The sequence below is a fragment of the Ptychodera flava genome, chromosome 1, assembly GCF_041260155.1.
Source record: "Ptychodera flava strain L36383 chromosome 1, AS_Pfla_20210202, whole genome shotgun sequence".
Lineage (NCBI taxonomy): Eukaryota > Metazoa > Hemichordata > Enteropneusta > Ptychoderidae > Ptychodera > Ptychodera flava.
This window is the reverse complement of record NC_091928.1, coordinates 445,568-469,812: the sequence shown is the minus strand read 5'-3', so window position 1 is coordinate 469,812 and position 24,245 is coordinate 445,568. Positions and strand designations below refer to the sequence as shown.

The 24,245-nt window shown below is 39.3% G+C and overlaps 1 protein-coding gene and 1 long non-coding RNA gene across 3 annotated transcripts in view; one reads left to right on the top strand and one right to left on the bottom strand.

The window, feature by feature from the left end:
• LOC139134594 (NEDD8-conjugating enzyme Ubc12) overlaps positions 1-13,290 on the bottom strand; it is a 64,558-nt gene extending 51,268 nt beyond the window's left edge. Inside the window, exon 1 of one of the 2 annotated variants that reach the window (XM_070702710.1) lies at positions 13,023-13,290. In XM_070702710.1, coding sequence (XP_070558811.1) covers positions 13,023-13,131 — 109 coding nt within the window. In that variant the 5' untranslated portion in view covers positions 13,132-13,290. The remainder of the gene's footprint in view (positions 1-13,022) is intronic. The other variant, XM_070701905.1, reaches the window with a different exon arrangement.
• A 279-nt stretch (positions 13,291-13,569) lies between these two features.
• The window catches only part of LOC139135824 (uncharacterized), a 28,729-nt gene continuing 18,053 nt past the window's right edge, over positions 13,570-24,245 (top strand). The window contains exon 1 of the long non-coding RNA XR_011553119.1: positions 13,570-13,842. This is a non-coding gene — a long non-coding RNA (uncharacterized lncRNA). The remainder of the gene's footprint in view (positions 13,843-24,245) is intronic.

Here is a 24,245-nt window from a genome sequence, read left to right as displayed (position 1 = left end):
ACAGTGGCCTCGACCTCTCTCACACTGGGCTGCGATCGCCCACAATAACCGCCAATGAGTTGTTTTCCCGACACGCAGATGAAACATCTTATGGGTCAGCTTACTATCAGGGTGTACATGCTTGAAGCATATATATGCATTTACCAGGGCAACATCAATCAGGTAACATGCCAGATATGTCCACCATCTGTGGTTCTTGCGCCAGTGTGAAAGTACTTGCGCTTCTGGTTGGCTCGGTCGACGCCTCCCATGTACCGGCGATAATTATACAGCGACAGAGGCACTTGTCGCCGCTCGTCTCCCTCCCCCACTGGCACGCACTCCAAGGGTGGATAGACCGTATTCAAGATCAGCACCTGAGCGTACTATCCTGATAAGCAGTGATGTTAAGACGAGAGTCCGTTCTGGTCGTGGCTTTCATATCCCCAACAGACAGAGGAAGGCGCTTCCTCTTACCCGGCGGAATTAATTGAGGGGCATGGTGCGACGATTACGGCGGTTAAAACTCCCGACCATGTAGATCCCGGTCTCCATCAGCTCTCTAGCAGTAACGACCGTGCTAAACAGGCTATCACAGAATAGGCTGTGATTATATCCACAGAATGGCTGGACCAGCTCCATCGTAATTCTTTTCACCACACCTCGCTCCTGCCGTCTCCCATCAGTCCGATCCCGATATTTCACACCTAGGTACGGTGCAAAGTTAGCTATGTATGCAGTGGTGGAGTCGCACAGCTGCCATATCTTGAAACCGTCTCGATCAGGCTTATGCGGTAATCTCTGCTTAAATTTAGAACGGCCCTTAAATCGCACCATGCCCTCGTCGATGGAGATCTCTCTACCCATCTTATAATTATTTACGCACCGGTCAACTATGGGCTCCATCCATGGATTGATTTTATACAGGGGATCCTCCTGACACCGACGTCGGCGGCGTGCCTCATCAGGATCACGACGTGGATCGTTCTCTGGGTCTGCCAGATGAAAGTATCGCATAAGCTGCTGAAAGCGACTGCGGGTAATCACAGTAGAAATACCCTGGTTTCTCAGAAAGGGATCGCTAGACCAATAATCCTCCACTGATGATTTACGGTCGATACCCATACAGACTAAGACGCCAATGAACGCCTGCACCTCTCGGTAGTCAGCGTTACGCCAGTATTTATCTATTTTCCTAGCGATATGTCGCTGGTGGAATTTGGCGTATTTATTAGTCTCGTCCTTGGCCAATCTGATCAGTGTAGCTGGAATAAACTTAAAAAAGTAATCGAGCTCACGGGCATTCCCCTTACGAAAATAGTCTGTAGATATTCTATTGAACTCTGATATTCTATAGAAATTCTGTATATTTTATGGAAATCTGATGGAAATATGCTTCTGTTGAAATTCAATTGAAAATTTTCAATACAATTCTGTAGAAAAATTTAAATTTTATAGAATTTTAATGTGTATAGAAACTTTAAATTCTATTGAAGTTTGCTGATAATTTTCTGTAGAAAATCTGCAGAAATTAAACATATTTTTTATGGAAATTTTCCGTTCCATAGCTTTTGTGGAAATTTTTTCTGCTTTTTTCCCACAGTTTACACTGTTTCAGACTTAAGTTCATGTTTTTGCATGTTGGCATGAGCTTTGATAAGAACTCAGTGACATATATATAGCTGGTTTCAATATGGAAAAGGTAGTGACATTTACCTATGGAGAGTTCTAAGCACATTCTCGTGTACCCTTTAATTCTGAAAGCTATTTTCATTTACACACACGTGCCAGGAAAATGTATACAGTTTCAATTGTACCTTGCCATTGCTTTTGTAGATTTCATGACTGTACACAGACCAACCAGACTCTTTGTTCGATGCTAGGTCAAGTGAGCTGACCTGTGCCATTGCTTTGTTATGCAAATAGTTTCCTGCCTTTACAATGGGCTGATTACATAATAGTGTAGCCACGCATTATTCATTTGAACTTGAGGCAGTCAACAGTGCACATGGCTCTTATGAAAAGTACTAAAGTTCAACTCCAAATTGCATGGAACATTAGGATCCAAGGTCCATTAGCAAGATTCTAACAGTGTTATGGAGAAGGGAGCTCACTAATATGTCACAACTGTAAGGATCCACATTGCAGCATCAACTGAAATTTACGTGAGTTAAGATACACAACACTTAATTTATGCACTTGGCTGAGGTCAAAACTGCTAGACTGGAGAGGTAGGCCTTGCATTCATATGTGTAGGTTGCTTTATATTTTGTAGTCCCTGTATGTTTCATCAAGTTTTGATCGATTGTTAATCATAATTATTTTAGAAATAAACTACACGTTTATAATTTACTTGCTGACTGATTTTTTGTGAGTTTGCAGTAATTCATTGCATTGGTATCTATGGCAATATCATAAGGTGGTATTCCTTACTGAATAAGTTTAACACATATTGTTGTCATACTTTCTAAGAGTTTGAACTCGTATCAGACAAACAAACTTCTGTAAAAGAGTGCAGAAATTAAATATAGTTCTACAGAAATTCTACATAAAAATTCTGTAGAATGTGGTAGAAATTCAATATAGTGCTACAGATATTCTGTAGAACGTGTATTGAATTTACATAGAAATTCTGTAAATTCTACAGAAAAGATACAGAAATTCTGTTGAATTTCTACAGAAAAAGGGGGCCAAAACTCCATTAAACTCCGTTAATTTCGATATAGGTTCAGTAGAATTTCTGTAGAAATTCTATATCACTTAAATTGAATTTTGTCATCAATTTCAATAGAATTTCTACAGACAATTTTCATAAGGGGCGTGGCTGGGCAAGGTGAAAGTCGGTCCTCTCTCATGGTCAAAATCGGTCTCCTCAAATATATTAGCATCGGTAGTCTCCGACATACGCCAGACAGGAGGGGTGTCGTCCTCCGCCAACACAGCAGCAACGTCATCATCGTCGTCAGAGCTTGCCTCACCTACATACTGCCTGTCATAAAAGTCATCGTCCTCTGCCGCATCCTCGTCAACCTCCGAGTCGGACTCAGCGGTGATATCACCGTCGTCTGGGCGTCTGGGCCTGAACTCGCCCGTAGCGGCATCAAGGATCATATCTGGCTCAAAATCAGGTGGGCTATCCTGATAACGAACCCTCCGCACTATCTTTTTCGGCGGGGACATCGCAGCACACGAAACTATGGCAGGAGCGGGCTCGGCAGCCTCTGCTGATGACGAGGACTCAAGCTCTTTCGCACTGGGCACAGGAACCTCTCCTGACGCAGGATGAGGGCTCATAGTAGCAACAGGTGGTGTCTCTCCCGGAGCAGCCGGGGGAGAACCAATGGCATCAGCCGTCTCGTTACTCACTGTCTCACTAGCAGCAGCAGATGTAGTCTCTGCAGGTGAAGTAGTCTCTCCCGAGAGCAGATGTAGTCTCTGCAGGTGAAGTAGTCTCTCCCGGAGCAGCCGGGTGAGAACCACTGGCGACCGGTGACCCGTCATCATCCTCATCGGCAGAACGATCGGTCTTACGTTTACGCTTACCACTGGGTTTTTCAGCCGGAGATGGCTTCGCCTTACGGGAGCGTTTCTTGCCCGACTTCTTAGAACGTTTACTAGGGACATCACAACGATCGCTACCACTACCGCCCGGAGACTCTGCATCTTTGAGCTTCAGTCGTCTGCTCGCCTTCAGAAAACTTTTGCGGTCCGTCAAGCTCATGTCTGGAACAGTGTCGACAGACTAGCAGGTCCCTCCCTTTTAAAGCCACAGGGAAACAAAGCCCTGGACATGATTGGACGCAGGGGTGTTAATATATGCAACCACCTGTTATTATAATGGACCTACGGCAATCAGTCCACCAACAGGCGCTGACATTCCTACCCGTCATGTAAATTGCCTGTCCGCACCATTTGATATGCTAATAATACTCATTTGCGATGCAAATCCCTCGAGCACTTAGCATAACATAGTCAATGTCATTAGCATCTCAACTTGACATTCCGTCCAGCTGGGTACGTGGCATGCGCACCTGCCACCCAAGGACGTTGGCCCAAGCCCATGTTTAGTACGGGTGGGAAACCCGTATCTTTAACCTCATGTCCCTTCTAAGTACGCCTGCGCAGGGCGTATTGTCATCCAAGTCGGTGACAAGCCAACCCGACAGATCGCCCATTAAGCAGTAATGGACTGGCCGTCTCGTTCTTGTACGGCAACGAACAGTGCTTCAGCGGCTTGTTTAGGTCATAACCGTCGCCTGCCGAGCGGCTTACCCAACTAAGGCGGTCAAAGATGAAGGATGCCAAAATTGTCAACGGCTGTCTCGGCCTCGTCCGTTGGGCAAACATGGCTCCTTCAAATAACGTGGCCAGCACGTCTACGTCATCAGCGGTGATGACGACCCGTCATTGACGCCCGAGTGCGTAAAACTCGGAATATACCGACAGGTACCTCTACCTGAGTCGGTCATACTACGGTATAAACCAAACACAGGTCTGCCAACTCCCGTTAGACTCGGCCGTTAGCCGAACTTCACAGGGACAACATAGGCGTAACAAGTCGGTGAACAACGGTTCACGCACCTAACCGCAGCCGCCAAGTCGGTGAACAATGGTATCAAATTTTGAGGCCATGTTCCTGAATGGCAAGGCTGAGGCGGTGTGGTTTCGTTGCACGGCTTGAACGTCTAGAGCCAAGTGCAGCCGACAACGTCCGACATCTGAGTGGGTAGTCTTTTCGAGAAGGTAACAAGTCGGTTAAAAGCGGTGGTTACCCTTCACAAATGTCGCTCAAGTCCGTTCGGATCAGTTCCATGTCAGGGACTAATCAAGCCGAGTCCGTCAAATCCGTCCGCACTTCCCGTCAATCAGGACCAAGTCCGTGATTTTCGTCTCGCACCATTGGCAAAAAATTGCACCGTCAGCTGAGGCGGTCTTAGGCGGTTGCCTTAGAGAAAGCCGAGTCCGTCAAATCCGTCCGCACTTCCCGTCAATCAGGACCAAGTCCGTGATTTTCGTCTCGCACCATTGGCAAAAAATTGCACCGCCAGCTGAGGCGGTCTTAGGCGGTTGCCTTACAGATTAGCGTTGCCGAGACGGTCAATTTCGGCCGCAATCTATGTAGTGCCTCAGAGCCAAGTTACCCCAAACTCCGCTAGAATACGTCAACGTGCTAACCTGCCAAGTACGCTACTCGTCCCCCCAAAAAAAAACAGTCCCCCACCGGGGTGGGGGACTGGCTGGGTAGCTTCCGCACCTTTCCCTGTCGTTGGACTCTCTGTGAACCCATTTCGAGAGCAAACGCCGTTCCTCGCCCAAAACCTGTCCTCGAACGACCCCTAGCGCGAGCAAGGGTTTGCTACACGTAGTTCCGTCGACTAGGCAGGAAAGGGGGTACCAAAAAGTAGCCCGATTTCCACCGCCTTGGCAGGATAACGGCCGTGGCTGCTCAGATTCTAGCTACACCGAATTTCAAGCGGATTTTCACCGACTTGGCAGGAAAAGGGTTAACTCTGATACTAGACGATACATTGTCAAATTGAGGGTAAATGTCCGATGTATATCGGAGATTTCACCACCTAACAGATCCGACTACCTCTGTCCGACTCTAAGTTCAAAAATAGCATCCATGGCCGGTAGTCAAGAATACTGTATGTTTTACATTATTAGATTTATTCATGCACGAAATACATGTTTTACATGCAAAGTATTTGTTCATTAAATATCCACACGAACTTTCATACACTACTATCGGGACTTCGTCGAGAGGGCCGATCGGATATCATCGTGAGTTTGGGAGGGCCTTGCACGAATTACATTCTGTACAGGTAATACATTTTTACTTGGCGATCGATCGGGACTTGAACAGAGGACATATCGGACATCATCGGGAGTTTTGGCTGGTCTTGTATGAAATACATTCCTTACAACAATAGACGATACTGTCTTTTTTAAATAGCGGGCAAATATCCACTATATCGGAGATTTCATCACTTTGTAGATCCGAGTAAGCCCGACTTCCTAAGTTCGAAACGAACTTCGAAAAATAGACGACACTATAGATTTGTCGAATCGCGAATAAATATTTTCCGATACATATCGGAGATTTCGCAACCTTAAAGATCTGGCCAAGCTCGACTTACATGGTAACACCATAGACCCTCGAGGGTCTATGGTAACACATACAATCAGTCAATCCTTCCGTATCATTCACGAACCAAAAATTAATTTTAAGCGACTGGTAAAGAAAACTATGTTTTAGAAACGTAGCGTTGAAAGATCGCAGGGTCACTCAGTGTCTCCAATTCAGTTCGGGGTCTGTACAAGCACAGTGACTCCCTTCGTGGAATCATACACAAAACGCAAAAAACCAAATATGAACGATGTGTGGAGATGCTTTCATGATATCTTGGTTCAAATGAGTATGGTTTGATTTCAGTCGGGGAAAATTAATACTCGATGTCAGAAATATCACTGTCCGAACTCTCCATAGTCGTCTTACAAACGCGCTGAACTGTTTACAGAACTCCTTCAGCTGCAAGCTACAATCGTCTGTATCGCCGATGACGTCACGCACGCTCCTCCCATGAGCCCTTTCGCGCCCATGGAATTCCGAGCTTATTTCCATAAATGTCGTCTACTTCAATGTCTCTTTTCGTCGCTCCGTAGTCGTCGGCGCGTGCAATTATGTTGCAAATTTGAGCTGCATTTTATTCAAGGGTGATTTTGGAAGGTATAAACGGTCAATGTCGCTGGACTTAGGTTTCCCTTTAAAGATCGCATCTTGTCCAGCTTGGCAAATATGCACTTATAAGTTATAGGTATATGTACATGTATGCATTACTTGGCGTACCTTACCTGTAGGTATGCTGATACAGAATGAGGATAACTGGATTTTGCACTTCCTAACTTTTGTTTAACTTAGTTGCGTTTAAGGTGCGCATGTTTTAATTACCACGGCCCATAAAGACTTCAAAGTGCTATGAACATCAAATATAACTGATGACATCAAGGTTTTAGATGGCATGCTTTCAAGATAATTAGTAATACAAGTTTGTCTCCTTAATACTGAAAGAAAGGTATGCATTGGTCGTGGTGACTAAGATAGAGGGGGTCAAGGTTACTGGGGACCGGATGACGGGCTATACACGCGATTGTGTAATACCTTAGTCCAAGCTTATATGAAGCTTGGCGCCGAAGCTCAGAACAATGGTTTGCGTGCCGACCTTAACCCCTTGACTACCAAGGCCAATGTATTCCTATATACCAGGGCCCTTATGTAAATATTTATAAAATCTTAGGTGTGGTCATTGCATGAACACTGCTTAGAGTAAAAATTAAGTAAGTACCAATAAACCATATATTTTCTGATCAGCATGAAATTTCCCACTTTTTCATACATAAGTTTTGTATTTCCAGGTCACGTGACTGATCACATGACACATCATGTGACCAGAGTTGACAAAGAATATGAATATTTGAAGCATCAGGACGTGTTTTGAATCCATAAAATGACGTAAATTTGAATACAGTTGCAATTTTCATGGCATTGTCTTTATATAGTAATAATAACTACCCTTTACTTTATTTATAGAAGTTATCATGTACCTATTTGAGATTTTTCTCACAAAAGACAGAGTAAATGAACCACAAACATCAGCATCTGACATGATTCTGTATTTGAAAATCAACACATTTTATATTTGTAAACACCTGCTTTATGTCTTCCTTGCAGAAACATGCATCTAAAATGGTTATGATTTATCAAAAAACAATTCACAATATTTAAAAATACATTTTAGGGAACAACATATCACATGACCAAACACATGACCAGTCATGTGACCAGTCAATTTGATAATATGGCTGCTATAAAATTTCACTGGCTTATAGTAAAAAATTGTATTTCCTCTAGTTTCATTCACGAATATTGCTGTTAATAGAACATATTTACACATAAATCATTTGTTTTCAATAAATAAACATTTCATTTCATTAAAAAAACAAACCATAAACATCTTCGCGATCGTCCGTACTTCTGAAAACTGTAAACAATCAGCGCGACGCTTCTGTGATCAGCCTGACCTTTCAGGGTCGAGGTCATGGGTCACGACATTTGCTTCCGGATTTTGGCCATACTCGGACGTACGGGGGCGCAATCACATTCAGGCCAGATCGGAATACATCAGTCTTAGTCGCGCTGCGTGCCAACGCCAAAATTACGGGATTTTTAGCGACAAAAACGAAGCAAATACGCCTATTTAACTGTGCCGGATATTTCCGGCACTCAAGGTATATGGTAATTCAATATGGCGCCGGATATATCCGGCGCCATAGGTAGTCAAGGGGTTAAATTAAGACTTGGACGCCCAAGATTAGCTGAAGCTTATCCTTGCACACCTTTGTTGAAGCTTAGGGCAAACTAACCTTTATAATTTTAAGCTTAAACTTCCAAATCTTGTTCCAAGCTTTGGGCAGTAAACCTTGGGCCGAACTTTACGGATAAGCTTTTTATCATCCTCGTTTCTACTGTAGCTTTTGGGTACCTTGACCCAGCATTTGACCTAAAGGGTTATGTTTTTGCTCAGTTTAGGGAGCCAATTTTGCTGCCGGTTCTTGGCAAATTATTAGTTTGAAAGTTATGATTCACATTTAAGTAAAAATATAGACAGTAAGCGGGCTTTGCATAAAATAAACATGAACGCGTTGAAATATGTTTGCGTTGAGACCGACATAGCGACAGGAACACCTCTTTAGACTTTATCATCACGATCCGGTATGCCGGTGCTTTCAATTTCATGTCGTCTGCACAGCTGAAGAGTGCGGCTTGATCAACTGCATCACGACTTTTATGAATTAACCGCTATATGACAAGTTTCTTGTTGACAAGGTTTAATACCGATGCACTGAATTATATCAAGTATAGCCATAAATGAGCCATGAAAATCCGGCTACACTTCTGAAAATACACGACAGCGAAGAGATGCACACACCACACTTTACGATTCATCATAGTGACTCAGAAAGTTTGTGATCCTGTTCCTTGTAAGTTTTTGACACAAATCATATTACTAGTAAATATACTCCCAAGAAAGACAAACTTTATGTAGGTCGTTTAAACAAGTTTAGTCACTCATATTAGGCAAGCTAGTGACAAAAATATACGAGCAGACGATGTAAATACCTTTGAAATGATTTATTTGTATATTGCAACGAAAAAAAAAATTACCAAGCTGTATTCACTTCAATTTTTCCCTAATCAGCTAACAAATGCCTTTCTAAGATGATAAATTCCGCATATGGGACGTGTAAGGACATGGATAATTCTTGAAGACGAACTGACTGGCACAACGTACATCCACATGCATTCGTATGAGAGGCGCATGTGTACAGATATCTGTGCAAGTTTTCCTCTGACTCTTTCCTCGGCGAGGTCGATTTTGATCAGATTTTCGGTGGGCCTCGTAACTTTCATGAAGGGCTGTGAGTATTTTTCAGAGCTGAAAAATTACTCACTTTACACACTCCAGCCTATGTTTCACATTTAATGTGTTACTTCACATAATTAACATCCTACAAATTATGGAAACCCGGATTGACATCTTAATAATTAATGTTTAATTTGAAATTTTACCTCAACCACCCAGTGAAGTGGAATGGCCCAAAGCGGAATAATATCAACAAGTGAAATGGTTGCCATCACTCCTTCGCAACCAACTTTCTATATATGAGTACAGCGTGAATAATGATAAACAAGGGCCTATTTCTGTCGATTTCATATCAAGTATTGGAATGTCGCCAGTGAAATGATCATAACCAATGTATGCATGTATGATAAAGGGGTTATTACACAAAATGCGTCTGCATTTTGGGCACATCACTTGAATACAACGCGATATCGACCAAACTGCGTGTCTGCGTTTTCTGGCCATACGTAACAGCTCCGTTGTTTGTCCTTAGGTGAAGGTTAAAATGCCAAGCTTCACTGAAGCTGAATCCCAGGTACACTTGATTTAAGATAATTGGCAATAACCCTGTTCCAAGCTTTGGACACAATCCTTATCTCAAGATTTGCAAACAAGATTGGATTAATCTTTATCGACGACAAGCTTGGCCGAAGAGTATTGGCAAACCTTCACACAAGCTTAGAGTACCGCCAAGCTTGGCCGTACTGCACAATCGCGTGTGTAGAAGCACGAAACTCGACTAGCTGCAAAATTGTAGCTCTACGGTGAGGCGGTCGGTGAGTTTTGGTTTTTGCGACCTCACTCACCAGTAGAGCTACAATGCCGAAGGCCTTGTAGCTACAAAATAAGCGCCACACATGGTGCGGCATTTTCATGTAAAATCCCACATATTTACTGCATTTGGTCGTACCAATTTATCACCACTGAAGACTAAACACTATACTACACTAACCTTGTCGTTTATGGGGTTTGGTATTAGCACAGACACGTCGATCACGTTCCATAAACATTGAGCGTGTTTCTGGGAGCCGCCATTACCGGAAGTTGGTAATGGCGGCTCCAAGAAATGTTTTTGGAACGCGATCGACATATTTGAACAAATACCAAACCCCATACACGACAAGGTTAGTGAAGTACAGTGTTTAATCTTCAGTAGTGATAAATCAGTATGACCAAATGCAGTAAATATATGGGATTTTACATCAAAATGCCATGCCATGTGCAGGGGTTTTCATTAAGAGCCGGCAGCCGGCGAAATTGACCGGTTACTCTTACGATTTCGCCGGCTACTTTTTCGGAAAATTTGAACTCTTCATCGCTGAAATATTTTTTATCTTCTGAAATGATACGGACAAGTTTCACAAACTGTGTAGTCAAACTTTGCAACGGCTTGTATGTGAAACAAAATTTAGAAGACGAGCGACTACTACGATCGCCTTGTACTATGATGCAGCACGGTCCTTGCATATACTGCCTTAATAAAAATCAGAATTGCAACGGACGATTCTATTGGATACCTGAATTGCTGATCCCGATGTGGTGACCTTTATATACGTTAATGAAAACGTGCGTACTACACCTGTAGGCTGTCATTAGCTCAATTAAAAATGGTCGATGAACAAATGAAGACGGAAGCACAGTCGCTCGAGAGCTATTCAGCTCTGGGACTATTCGCCCCATAGACGAGTGTATATAAGCGAGAAACAACTCGCTTCTGTACACTCGTCTATGGGGCGAATAGTCCCAGAGCTGAATAGCTCTCGAGCGACTGTGACGGAAGCGATCGCAAGGTCAAGCTTCTCTGTGCGATCTTCGGTTTTGAAGTGGACCAAGAAACAAGAGAAGGATAATTACGTGGATTTAAACTGTTTTCGAAGACAATGACCTAATTTTTTTCTCGCGAAAAACTTCCCGACAACAGTTCGAATTTTAGTAAGCCGACGTGCGTTTCACCGTGCATGGAGGTAGTAGCTCCATGCACCGAGGTAGGCGTAAATGTCAAGGTATATAACCAGCTGGTCGTATTATATACTGCTTTTCGGTCCATCGACGCCAATAAAAACGTCACCCAGAAAGCGGTTAAAATACAATCAGACCACTAAAATTCACTTCAAAAGCGATCGTCAGGTTAAATCCAAATGTGAGCTTCTGAACGTACAAATTTTCATATCCTACATCAAGGTTCTTACTTTGCATACCCATATAGTCAAATAACCTTGAGGATCTTTGATTCTATTTGCGAAATATGGTAATGATTGTCAGTTTTTATCGTTATTCTTAAATAAATTATCCTTTTTACCTCCCCAGTGGTTTAACAGTTCTTCATCTACAGATTGCCATACCAAACATCAGGGTTCTTACATTAATTTTAAAGCATAACATTATACATTAATGAAAATTTTCTCATTTACTGTGCTTAAAATATCAGTGTTTCATCCAGGATGGCATCAACAAGGGGATTTCCCCCTTTAATAGAAAATTTGGGGGGTTTTCACAAATTCATGTGTTCTACTTGTACCGCTACATTTCATTGGGGGAGTGGTCCGCCTTGACAAATTAATTGGGGTGCCAACATTTCAACAGAGGGGCAATCCCCTAACCCCTGTCTAGATGTAACAGTTATAACATCGTCTACAATATCAAATTTATATCATTAATAATAGTGAATTATTATAGTTTACCTCCCAAAAGCATAGACTGAGGTTCTTAGGTTCTAAGACTTCAGTTTTCTTTGTTCAAAATATCGTCAACATTACCACATTTTATTATTTGTAATTATGAATTATCATATTTAGGCCTAATCTCCCAGGTAAAATGGCTTTTATGATATGAACACAAATTGCCCTGGAACACTGCTGACAATTCTCCTAAAAATACTAGAAATTCATGTGACTGTGAGCTGTAAAAAGTGAATTTTAACTCATTTTTCAGGGTTTCCGGCCTTCGGCCGGGAGGGGGAACACCCCCTCCCGGACCCTCCCCCACGACGACCGCTTTGTGGTCATGGCAGCTGCAAGCCGCCTACTTTTTCATTCTGGCCCCCTACTTCAAAACTTAATGAAATGCCATGCCATGTGTCTTGTGCTTATTTTGTATGCTTCAGGGCCTTCGGCATTGTAGCTCTACTGGTGAGCGAGGTCGCAAAAACCAAAACTCACCGACCGCCTCACCGTAGAGCTACAATTTTGCAGCTAGAAACTCGACCTGACTAGTCTCTTTTTGCCTACACCAATTATTTGTGAATAACCTATCGTCCAAGGAGTGTCACTTGAAGCCATTGGTACTCATGTTAAGTAAACAGCCACTTAGTACATATGTCTGTTGTATTTTAGATTCGTTTGAAATATTTTGTGTGTGGGAAAGAGGTACCCATGGAGGACAAGTCTGTACTGTGATCGAGATTGGCGGGCTCCATCCCATCCTAAACGCGGACCGGAACTCACGACCGACTATATATGTCATGCTCGGATTAAATGTTGACAAGTATCAATCATGCCTCCCCCGGCCTGTTTACATCGTTAAATGAGTTACATGACGTAATTTCGGTCAATGCTCTAATTTTCATGACTGGAGTTTTACCTTTCGTTATTCTCAGCTGGGCTGCTGATGCTCTCTTTTGACTACTGCCAGATTTACCTCCAACTTCACCATCCTTTTTCTGTTGTTTGAGCGAAAACAGTTTTATCATGTTGCTGAAATCTGATGATCACACCACTGGTTGGTGTGGCAAATAGCTAAGGACGTGTCTCTTGATCACTAAGGCAATATTTCCGAAAGTTGTCAAGCCAAAACTTCTGAAGTCGAGGAACGAACTTCAATGAATATGACTAAGGTGTAAGTAAACTCAGAATCAGAATCACACTCGGAAAACGACAACGAATATTGCGGACTACAGAAGTACAGGTCTTCTCACCCGGTCTTTGCATGTTTGCTGGATTCTATATTCTCCGTGTTGACGTTGTTTCCAAACGGAGTGAAGTCAGTAATATAAGACGTCTGTGTAGTTATGTTCTAAACGCTGTTCATGCGGGTCGGATATACATTTAGCATTTTGACCGAAAAATATTGCTTGCAAATCTGACTCTAACGAGTTTCGATCGAGAACACAGTAGCCACGCGCCTGGGACAAAACTTAAATTGTTCTATTTTGTGATCGACGCAATATATTTAAGAATATTCATGTATAGCTCATATTCTACAAACTCAGTGGTTGCAAGCATAATAAACCAGCCCTTTTCTGTTTATAAACTTCAGACCACAACGGCGAAACATACTGGAATACATTTACAATTGACATCTAACGCTGGCTTTGAATCCACGTTAGAGAATAGAAAGTGCGAACACACTGATTGATAAGCGCTGTGGCCTGCGTTCCAAGGTCAAAGAAAACATGAACAGAGTAAGTCGGCGGCATCATGTATGTATGTATTTATGTACACACTTATGCAAATAAGGTAAAAATGGGGAAAATCCTACAACTCTTATCTGTAACCACATGCCCGATTTGCAATTCGTTGCCAGAAACTTGGTATGCAGATTTTTAGGGAGCCGTCATTATTTACGGCCTGGAGGGGGTCGGAGGATCGAGGAATAGGAGGGGGTCACTTCAAGGGGGGATTGCGCAAAATGTAGAAAGGAAGAAGTACTCAATTTTTGGTGCAAAACATTGAAACTCTTCTCAAATCGCACCATTGAACACATTAATTTCTCAAAATTTTCGATGCGAGAGGGCCGACACCCCCCTCTCATGCTTGCCCCTCGGGGTGTTCCTACAATTTTACTAGTAAAAAGCAAAGTGACACCTCTCAGATTATCCAGACTGCACCATTACACCTCAAATTTTTCGCAGGATCATCAGTAGGACAAAACTGATCTGTGTTGTGAATTCATCCTTTATTTATATCACAGAAACATATTTTAACTTTTCATTTGAAGCATGGCAGCTGGAGAAATGACACAATGTGAGTAGGTCACAGGATTTCCATTCCTGCATATTGTTTGGTCTTCAATTTCTAGCAAACTGAGAACTGTGTTTTACAAAAAGTACAGTCATTAGTTGGTTGTTGAATATTGTGACTTAAACACTGATCATGCAACAATGTCATTGAAAGTACAGTACTAGTATTCAATATATCATTGTCAACCGATTTTACCAAGTGCAAAATAAATTGATACGCCTCTCTGAATGCACCATCCCACATGCACCAATTTCTAAAAATTTTCTATGCAAGAGGAGGACACCTCTCTTGTGCTCTCCCCCTTAAGGTGTTCTGACAATTTTACTTTGTAAAAAAGCAAATTAAAAACATTTCATTGCACCAGACTGCACCATTGCCCACATCAATTTCTCAAAATTTTTGCACGCAAGATAGGGACACCCCCTCTGACACTTTTCCCCTCAGCCTCTTGTGTGTTCTCCCATGTACTTTCAAATTCTCCCCAGTCAGATATCCTAGTGAAAACCTAGCTGTCATGATACCCTACCAAAAACAATATTATATGGTTGGATACTGGTTTTAGCGTACGTGAGCTAGATCTGTCTTTTATTGTCACTTTGAATTTTTTGTTGGTTTCACCTATTTCAACTGTCATGAGATAACCAATAATAATCTAGCAGGGTACATCAGGATATGAAAGGTCTTTACTATTGCTGTATTTTTTACAAATAAATGTGGTGGCGGTAAAGGCTAGAGCGTCAGGTATAAACTTCAATAAAACTATTAAAACATAAAAGTAGTCAACATTCTCTGTGGAATAAAAAAAACTAGACATTTTGGGTCATAGGCATTGCAGAGTTATAGCCCATTGAAATTTCTGAAAAACTGACCAAATAAGAGGAAGTTGGGGAGTCCTTCGTGTATTAACTATGGTAGAGGTCCCGTAGCTTTTAAAAAAATGTTTGAAAAGGGAAAGTCATTTTTTACTGTTTTTCAGGAAAGTTTGACAAGGCAGTGCTTGCATTCAGAATGCGTGACTGCTATTGTAAATGCATTTTTAGATTCTTTGAGTGTCAAAGGGGTGTCAAAAGTGAGATTAACCAAAAAGACTGCTCTGTGACTTCAAATGAGGGGTGCAAATATGGCTTGTTTTCAACTTTTTTAACAGAATAACAGTTTTCGTACATAATTTTATACCAATTTAATCCAACCTTTGAAATGAGATATGGACATGGAATTTTTACAGCCTATTAACAAGGTTACAGATAAGATTCGTATGGCAAAATTTTCCTGTATTTGAAGTACTTTTTGAAAAATCACATTTTGAAATTTGAAAGAATTTTTTAATAATTTTTTGATATGTAAACCCATGTAAAATCATAAAAACAAATTTTATCTACAAATCCTGCCGTACAAATCTTACAATTAACAGTGTCAACATATAACTAATTTGGTAATATTAATACTATCCAATTATTATTAAATTCAAATATGTAAAAAAATTATGAAAATTAAATTTTAATATTGATTGGTGTCATATTTCAAAATCATGGCTACAAATATACAATTTTTGTATTCTTTGGAGAAAGTATTAACTAAGGGAATTATCCTGAAAATTTGAACTAAATATCTTGATTCTAACACTTCAAACTTGACATTAACTCTGAGAAAAGAATTCGTGCAAAAATAGCCTTTAATACTGCTACCTTAACTGTTCTAAGTGTGAGGGGTTAGTCAACATTTCTAAGGGTAACTCAAATTCATCATGGTTGGCAAGGGAGGTTACTCAAAATTTTGGAGTTTCCGATGAAATTCTTCCAAAACCCGAGGCCGTAAATAATAACGGCTCCCTTAGGGGAAAAAAAATTAAAAAGTTCAATTGTTTCTGATCCTCTTGTGCATCAATTCAGACCTGCCACGTCAACCTTTTTTCTGCTCATGAGGATTTAAAATTTAAAAAAAGAAAACACAAAAATATGCGACAATAAAGTGCTAAAACACAAAAATATGCGACAATAACGCATAACAGTGCTGTATGAACTGTAAACAAAATAACTGACTCTAACATTCCATTCAGAACTGTACACATAATATCTGTTATATTAATCTGTCAAAACTGCATTGCTGCACTAAAAGTCAAACCATAGAACTGTTAAATTGTTATACAACAATTCATTGTTGATGACACAGTCCCCACTTGTTAATGGGTACTTTGATTACAGGTCCTCAGAGAGGATGAGTCCTCTTCATTAGGTCTGTGATAAAAATACTTTTGAATAAATTCGCGTGATACATGTCTGAGTCGTAGTTTAGGACATGAAAAAATCGTAATAAAATGGCCACATGGCGGCCTTATTGGATCGTATCACAAAACAAATCAATGTGCATATGTATGACATTAGGTCAATGTCCTTGTACCAACTTTGAATAAAATCGGTTGAGATATGCCTGAGTTATAATGGCTTTGTACATGAAAAAATCATAACAAAATGGCCACACAGCAGCCATATTGGATCGTATCACAAAACAAATTAAAGTGCATATGTATGACATAGGTCAATTTCCTTGTACTAAATTTGAATGAATACGCTTGATATATGTCTAAGTTATGGTTCTGGACATGAAAAAATTGTAATAAAATGGCCACACAGTGGCCGTATTGCATCATATCGAGAAACAAATTGACCTACATATGTATGACATAGGTGCTATTTAGTCATATTTGTTTAAATTGTGATACTATCATTTTTAGCACACATTTGGTTATACCAATGTGAGTTTATCGTATAGGCTGAAGTCAATGGCGTCTGTATGTATGTATGTATGTATGTATGTATGTATGTATGTATGTATGTATGTACGTACAGTATGTCCGTCAACATCAAAAACACACAAACCGCTGCACATTTCAGCTTGGTATTTGGTGTGTGGATGAATCCTGGGCTATAGATGGGATTTTGTTCAAATGAAGTCTGCATTGCCAAAATTATGCAAATGAGCTTACAAAATGTGAAAATGGTTAAGAATAAATAACTCAAGAACCGCTTTTTTGATTGCTTTGAAAATTTGTGTGCAAGTACCTTAGGTGAACCTTATACAGTTTTATGAATATTGTGAAGATATCCTTAATTTTGTATTTTTGCTGATTTTTTTTGTGATTTTTCTCATTTTCAGTAAAATTCTTCTTCTCTAAAACCACCAACCCATCGCTCTAAAATTTGGGTTGTCTCTTTGCAAGGGTGTTACTCTTCTCATTTGTTGAAATTATGTCAAAATTGGAAAATCACTATTTTTGAGCAATTTTGTCATTTTTGGTCAAAAAATCTTAAACAGTATTTCCTTTTTTAAAACCCCTGGACAGACAGCTTTCATATTTGGTACACAGACGTACAGAGATGACAGTAGTTAGATATGAGGAAATTGTCCTGAAATATAAAAATTTGTATCTTTAAGACAATATTGTCATTTTTGGTCAAGAAAACTTTATCTCAAAATTACTTGTTTGATAGCTTTGTAATTTGGTATAAAGTCCCTTGTTTGATAGCTTTGTAATTTGGTATAAAGTCCCGAAAGATGTTATTAGATAAATTTTCTGCTCAAAGTGTTGGGAAACCCCAAAATTCGTATATTTTAGGTAATTTTCTCAGTTTGTGACCTTAAATGACCTATACCAACCCAGGATATGTCGTGAGACAATTTTGAAGGCTGTGAACATAATTATGTTGTATTTGGTATCAATTTGTAGGAAAATTTGATCCAGAAAACAAAGCTGAGGTGATTTTTAGCTCCCATAGCTATATGTATATATGGCAATGGAAGCTATTCTTATAGGCTAGGGTAATGTCTGTATGTATGTATGTCTGTATGTCTGTCCGTCAACATCAAAAACTCCAAAACCACTGCACATTTTATCTTGATATTTGGTGTGTACATGGATGATGGGCTGTAGATGAGATTTTGTTCAAATGAAGTTGTCATTGCCAAAAATATGCAAATTAAGTGAAAAAATGTAAAAACAGTCAAAATTGAAAATCTCAATAACCACTGAGCAGATTACATGAAAAATTAGCATGTAAGTACTTTGGGCTGACCTGAAATAATTGTGCTTTTTTTTATTTTTTGATATTGTTGAAAATATGCAAATTGGTGCCAAAAAAGGCGTTTTTGGTAAAAAATCTTCTTCTTCATAACCGCTGGTCAGACAGCTTTGATATTTGGTATACAGGTCCCTAGGGATAACCCAATTTGGATTTGTTCAAATTGTGATGAAATATGCAAATTTGTATTTTTAAGGATTTTTTTGGTCATTTTTGGTCAAAAATTTCTTTCGTCAAAACCGCTCGTCTGACAGCTTTGATATTTGGTATACAGGTTCCTACAGATAAACTAAATATGATATATAGAATATAAGATGAAATCTGCAATTATGTATTTTTGGTGCAATTTTTGCCATTTTTGGTCAAAAAATGTGTTTCTCAAAAACTACTTGTCTGATGCCTTTGATATTTGGTATACAGGTTCCTGGGGGTTCTCCTAGTGTGATATAGTGAAATTTTATGAAATCTTCAATTTTTGTATTTTTGGGTCAATTTTTGCTGTTTTTGGTCAAAATATTTGTTTCTCAATAGTTGCTCATGTGATAGCTTTGATATTTGGTATACATTTTCAGCTCACGTGTGTAAACACGTGGGCTATTGTCATAGCGATGTCTGTCTGTTTGTCCGTGTGTGTGTGTGTGTGTTAGTGTGTGTGTGTGTGTGTGTGTGTGTCTGTCTGTCTGTCTGTTTACACGATAACTCAAAAACGCCTGAACGGATTCAGGTCAGATTTGGTACACAGGTACCATGTGCTACTTGCAAGAACTGATTAGATTTTGGGTAGTGTGGCTTGCATATTAATGAAGTAATGCAATATCGAATTTTTCCATACAATGGTTTCCCTATGGAGACGGTAATGACAGTGTAGACATATATCAAGAAATACTGCACAAAATTTCATGAAACTTTTCACAGATGACAATCTAAGAACATTATGATGATACTGTGAGTGTCATGTCAATTATCTTCTCATTTGCATATTTAATGAACTTTTGTTATTAGTGAGATAACTCTGAAATCGCTGCACCAAACTTGATGATGCTTGCAACAAATATTGATCTGATATATATCTAATTATACTTAGAAGCATTAGGCAGTGTCAAGTTAATAAATAGCTCATTTGCATATTTTATGAAGGTTTGTAATTAGTCATATAACTCCGATATAACTTCACCAAATGTGATGAAATTTGCTGCAGATACTGATCCGACTGATTTCTAACTGTAGTGTAAAGCATTTAGTAGTGTAGAATTAATTAAGGGTTCATTTGCATTGAACTTTGTAATAAGGTATATAACTCTGAAATTACAGCACCCAAGTCAGTGCAATTGGGTACAGATATTGTTTTGATAAATATCTAATTGTACTGAGAAGCATTTGGCAGTGTCAAGTTAACAAATAGGTCATTTGCATATTTTATGAAGTTTAGTAATTAGTGGTATAACTCCAAAATAACTGCACCAAATGTGCTGAAACCTGCTGCAGATACTGATCCGACAGATATCTAATTGTGGTGTAGAGCATTTACTTGTGTGAAGTTAATTAAGGGTTCATTTGCATATTTAATGAACTTTGTAATTAATGATTTTACTCCAAAATTAAAGCATTAAATTTGATGAAACTTGCTACAGATGTTGATCTGATAAATATCCAATTGTACTGAGAAGCATTGCGCATTGTCAAGTTAATAATTAGCTCATTTGCATATTCCATGAAGTCTTATAATATAGAAATAACGGGCGACGCGCTGACCATTAACGTTTATTTGTGGGCAAGGGCGAGAGGAAAGCCAAAAATTAACGGGCGAGGCTTGCCGAGCCCGTTAATTTGGCTTTCCTCGAGCCCGCGCCCACAAATAAACGTTAATGGTCAGAGCGGAGTCTGTTATTTCCATTATATTATCAGCGAACCCAAGAAAACCGTCAAAATTTCCGAAAATTTCAGGAGCGAACGACAACTGGGCCCCAGAAACTGAGCAATACGCGACGCACTGTCACACGCGCTGTAAAAAATTGGCAAATCCGGAAATGTTTTCAAAAAAGTATCACAACTTGACCTACAAGTGCTCCATTTTATTTTTTGATTGATTATGATTTATGTTTAAGCTGTAAAGTTACGATACTTTGAGTTGTTAATCTTATTATTCATATTCACGGGCATGTAAACGAACCATTACTGTGTATTTGTGGTCAGTCATGTGGTTCAGCTCGACCAATCAAAATGCGACGGGCAGTGCATGGTAATATAATTAGTCATATAACTCCGAAATAACTGCATCAAATGTGATGAACACTGCTGCACATACTGATACGACAGATATCTAACTGTGTTTTTAAAGCATTTAGTAGTATAAAGTTAATAAAGGGTTCATTTGCATATTTAATAAACTTTGTAATTAGGTATATAACTCTGAAATTTCGGCACTAAAATTTGGTGAAACGTGCTACAGATATTGACTTGATAAATATTTAATTGTGCTATGAATCATTGAACAGTTTCAAGTTAAAATAGGGTTTACTTGCGTATTTAATGAACTTTGTAATAAGTGATATTACTCTAAAATTACAGCATTAAATTAAATAAAACGTGCTACAAATGTTGATCTTGATGGATATCTAATTGTCCCATAAAGCATTGAGCAGTGTCAAGTTAATTGACAGCTCATTCGCATATTAAATAAAGTTTTGTAATTAGTGATTAAACTCTGAGAGTACTGTGCGAAGTTTAAAAAAAACCCTGCTACATATAGTGATAACATATATCTCATTGTTCTGTGAAGCGTACTTCTATTAATGAACCTGTTGTAAAACACGTGAGCATATTCAGTTCATATCTGGTTATACATAATTATGATGAAATCATCAATTTTGGATTTTTGCTGCTAATTTTGCCATTTTAGGTCAGGCCATCCTGAAATGAGCTATCAAAGATCTCAACCTTCTTCATCAATACATATGTCACAAAAAGTTGCTCTCTACATAGCACAGCAGAGCTCTGTCGACTATTGGGTCGCTTGTTTTTAGCTCATATTTGGTTTTGTATATAAATACCAAAAAGAGCTTATATGATGAGTCTGATGTCTGTATATTTGTGGGTATGTGCGGATGTATGTCCGTCACACATAAAGGCTCCCATACCGCCAAAGCTACCATCTCAGTATTTGGTGTACAGGTAGATGCAGGGGTTGAGATGTGAATTTGTTCAAATGAACTTGTCAGTGTCAAAAATGTGCATATGAGGTAAGAAAAAGCGAAATCCTGCAAATGTGCAAGAGTGATGGCCAGTGTCTGAAACAGGCTTGAGTCATTTCCTGTCGTTGTTTATGAACTGTTACATATATATTAACAGACCAGATCAAACCATAGACAGTAGAGGGGGGAAGACTGTCTATGGTCCAACTAAGAGGGACTAACTGTTTCTGGTATGCATGTTGCTAAATTTGAACTCCAGTACCTAAAGTTTCAGACCTTATTTACTTTTGTCATTCTTTTTTTGCTGGTTTAAATATTTCTTGTTGTTTTTCTGGTTGTACTGTGCAGAAATCATTGTCATAACATCAGCGTAGAATTTTCCTGCTCTGAACAGATAGAAATAATATGTATTGTTGATCTTTGGTACCCATACTGGCATATACCAATTCTGATCAAATTTGAGCGACACCGAATAATTGCGGTATTTTTTCAAAACCGCTGGTCAGACAGCTTTAATATTTGATTAACAGGTCCCTAGGATGACCTTAGTGAGATGATTTCATACAGTCATGAAATACTTAATTTTGTATCCATGTCTATAGTAGCTTCAGGGACATTGGCCCTATGTTTAAGATAATGTGGTGATTCAGTAAGCATTTGAAATTGTAAACTGTATTTGGTGTTGAAATGCGGTAAAAAATAATGAGAAAACATAGCTGAGGTGATTTCAGCAGGTTTGGTTTCCAACAAATATATTCAAAGTTTTTTTCAATGTTAAAGAGTGATGGAGGGGGGGGGGGGGGTCCTGGCAGATTTTGAAAAAATTCCAAACAAATGTCAATAAAAAAATCAGCCACAGAAGGTTTGTCAAAAAGAAAAGGTGGGATAGTGGGAAAAAAAGAATGTACAATGTATCGGATAAAAAAGATGTTCCTCATCAATCTTCTAGACAACCCCCTTTTATCAAATGGTACACCCCTGATGTATTTTTGTGTGCAATTAACCATGCAGTGTATTTTAGTTTAAGATGTCAATCAAGTTAGGTAATGATTTGAAAGGAATAGTCAAGTTCACCACAGTTAAATTTCTTAACTTTATCTCTTGTGTCATCATCCTTGTGTAATTGGTTAAGTTTGTAAGTTGCTCCAGATGTGGATGTACCAGCTGTTCTGGAAGAAAACAATGTTTACTTTTCCCTATAGGGTTTCTGAGTTAATGATTGTATGTTGAAATCTCTCCATGTATCTGGTGCATGGGCAAAATGTAAATATTGGTTGCATGTTATGTATTTCAGTCTATGTCAAATATTGTAAATGAAAAATCAAGAACAGTTTGCTATGTGCTTGTAAAAGATAACATGTTTGTCAATACATATTAAAACTGCCTTGCAGTTTGATTGTGTTCAAAATTATCACAGAAGTAGAAAAGGAAAAGAAACTAGTCAAATTGCTGTAACATATTCACCCTCAGTGTCTGTAGGCCTAAACTTAACTATTTTATCATTACATTCAGCTTTTTGTTATATCTTTAATACTCTCCATGGGCCAAGGCACACTTGGGGTCAATGTCATCACTCTGTGCCAGTCTGTGAATGTCAGTCTGTCTGTATTTAGGTCCATGTTTCATACAATTGTTGGTTTGTTTTGATAACTATATATGGGAGCGAACAGTGATATTGTCACTATTTTTATAGTTGTATTTTGGGGCACTTTTTCCTGTCTTGGGGAAAAATCTCTTAAACTGCTGTTCCCATTGCTTTTAAACTTGGAAGCATGAGCTTCTGTCTAGACTAATTCCTAGACTATTTCTGTCAGGTTTGTTCAAATTGTGGTGAAATTTTCATAATCATTCTTACGGCAATTTTTCCCATATTTGGTCAAAAGATCTTCTCTGAAAGTGCTCAAGTGTAGACGAAGGCCAAAAGTGGAGAAGAGGGTCTATATAGGCTAAAGGTTGACCTTTGTCAGTGTAACAAATGAAGATGTCCTACCTAATGCATTGATTTGAACTGAATTTCGTACAATTGAAGTACGGTAATTTGCATTACACTGCCCTCTATATTGACCAGAGTTTAACATCCGCTTGTACAGGCACAGGAGCATTATCAGGTTTATTGAGACAATTAGAATAAATGCTAGTAGAAACATTGTGATGATACTTTTACGCTAAAATACAATTGATTTGAAACCCAGATCCAGGAATAGAGGTGCTAATAGAGCGACATCATTATGTTTTAAAAAGTTTGTGATTTTCTTGACTTTAAAGTCCATATATTACCTGATTTTGTTTAATTCGAACTTAATACTATTTGTTATGATCAGTGTTGGTTACTTAGAGCGCCTTCTATGGCAAGCTCCTATCATCAGCTGTTTCTCTGGTTCCCGCACTTTTTGCGGAGCAGCCATCTTGTTGTTTTGGATGTTCTGTAAACGTTGATGTTTAGACGGACTAGACGGATTAAAATAAGTCTACCGCACTCCATAACGCTTTAGCTTGAGTCAATAACATAACATGGTGACCCCGGACGTTGAAATCAGAAGACAAGTGATACCCAACAAGGAGAAATTGGCGTAAGTT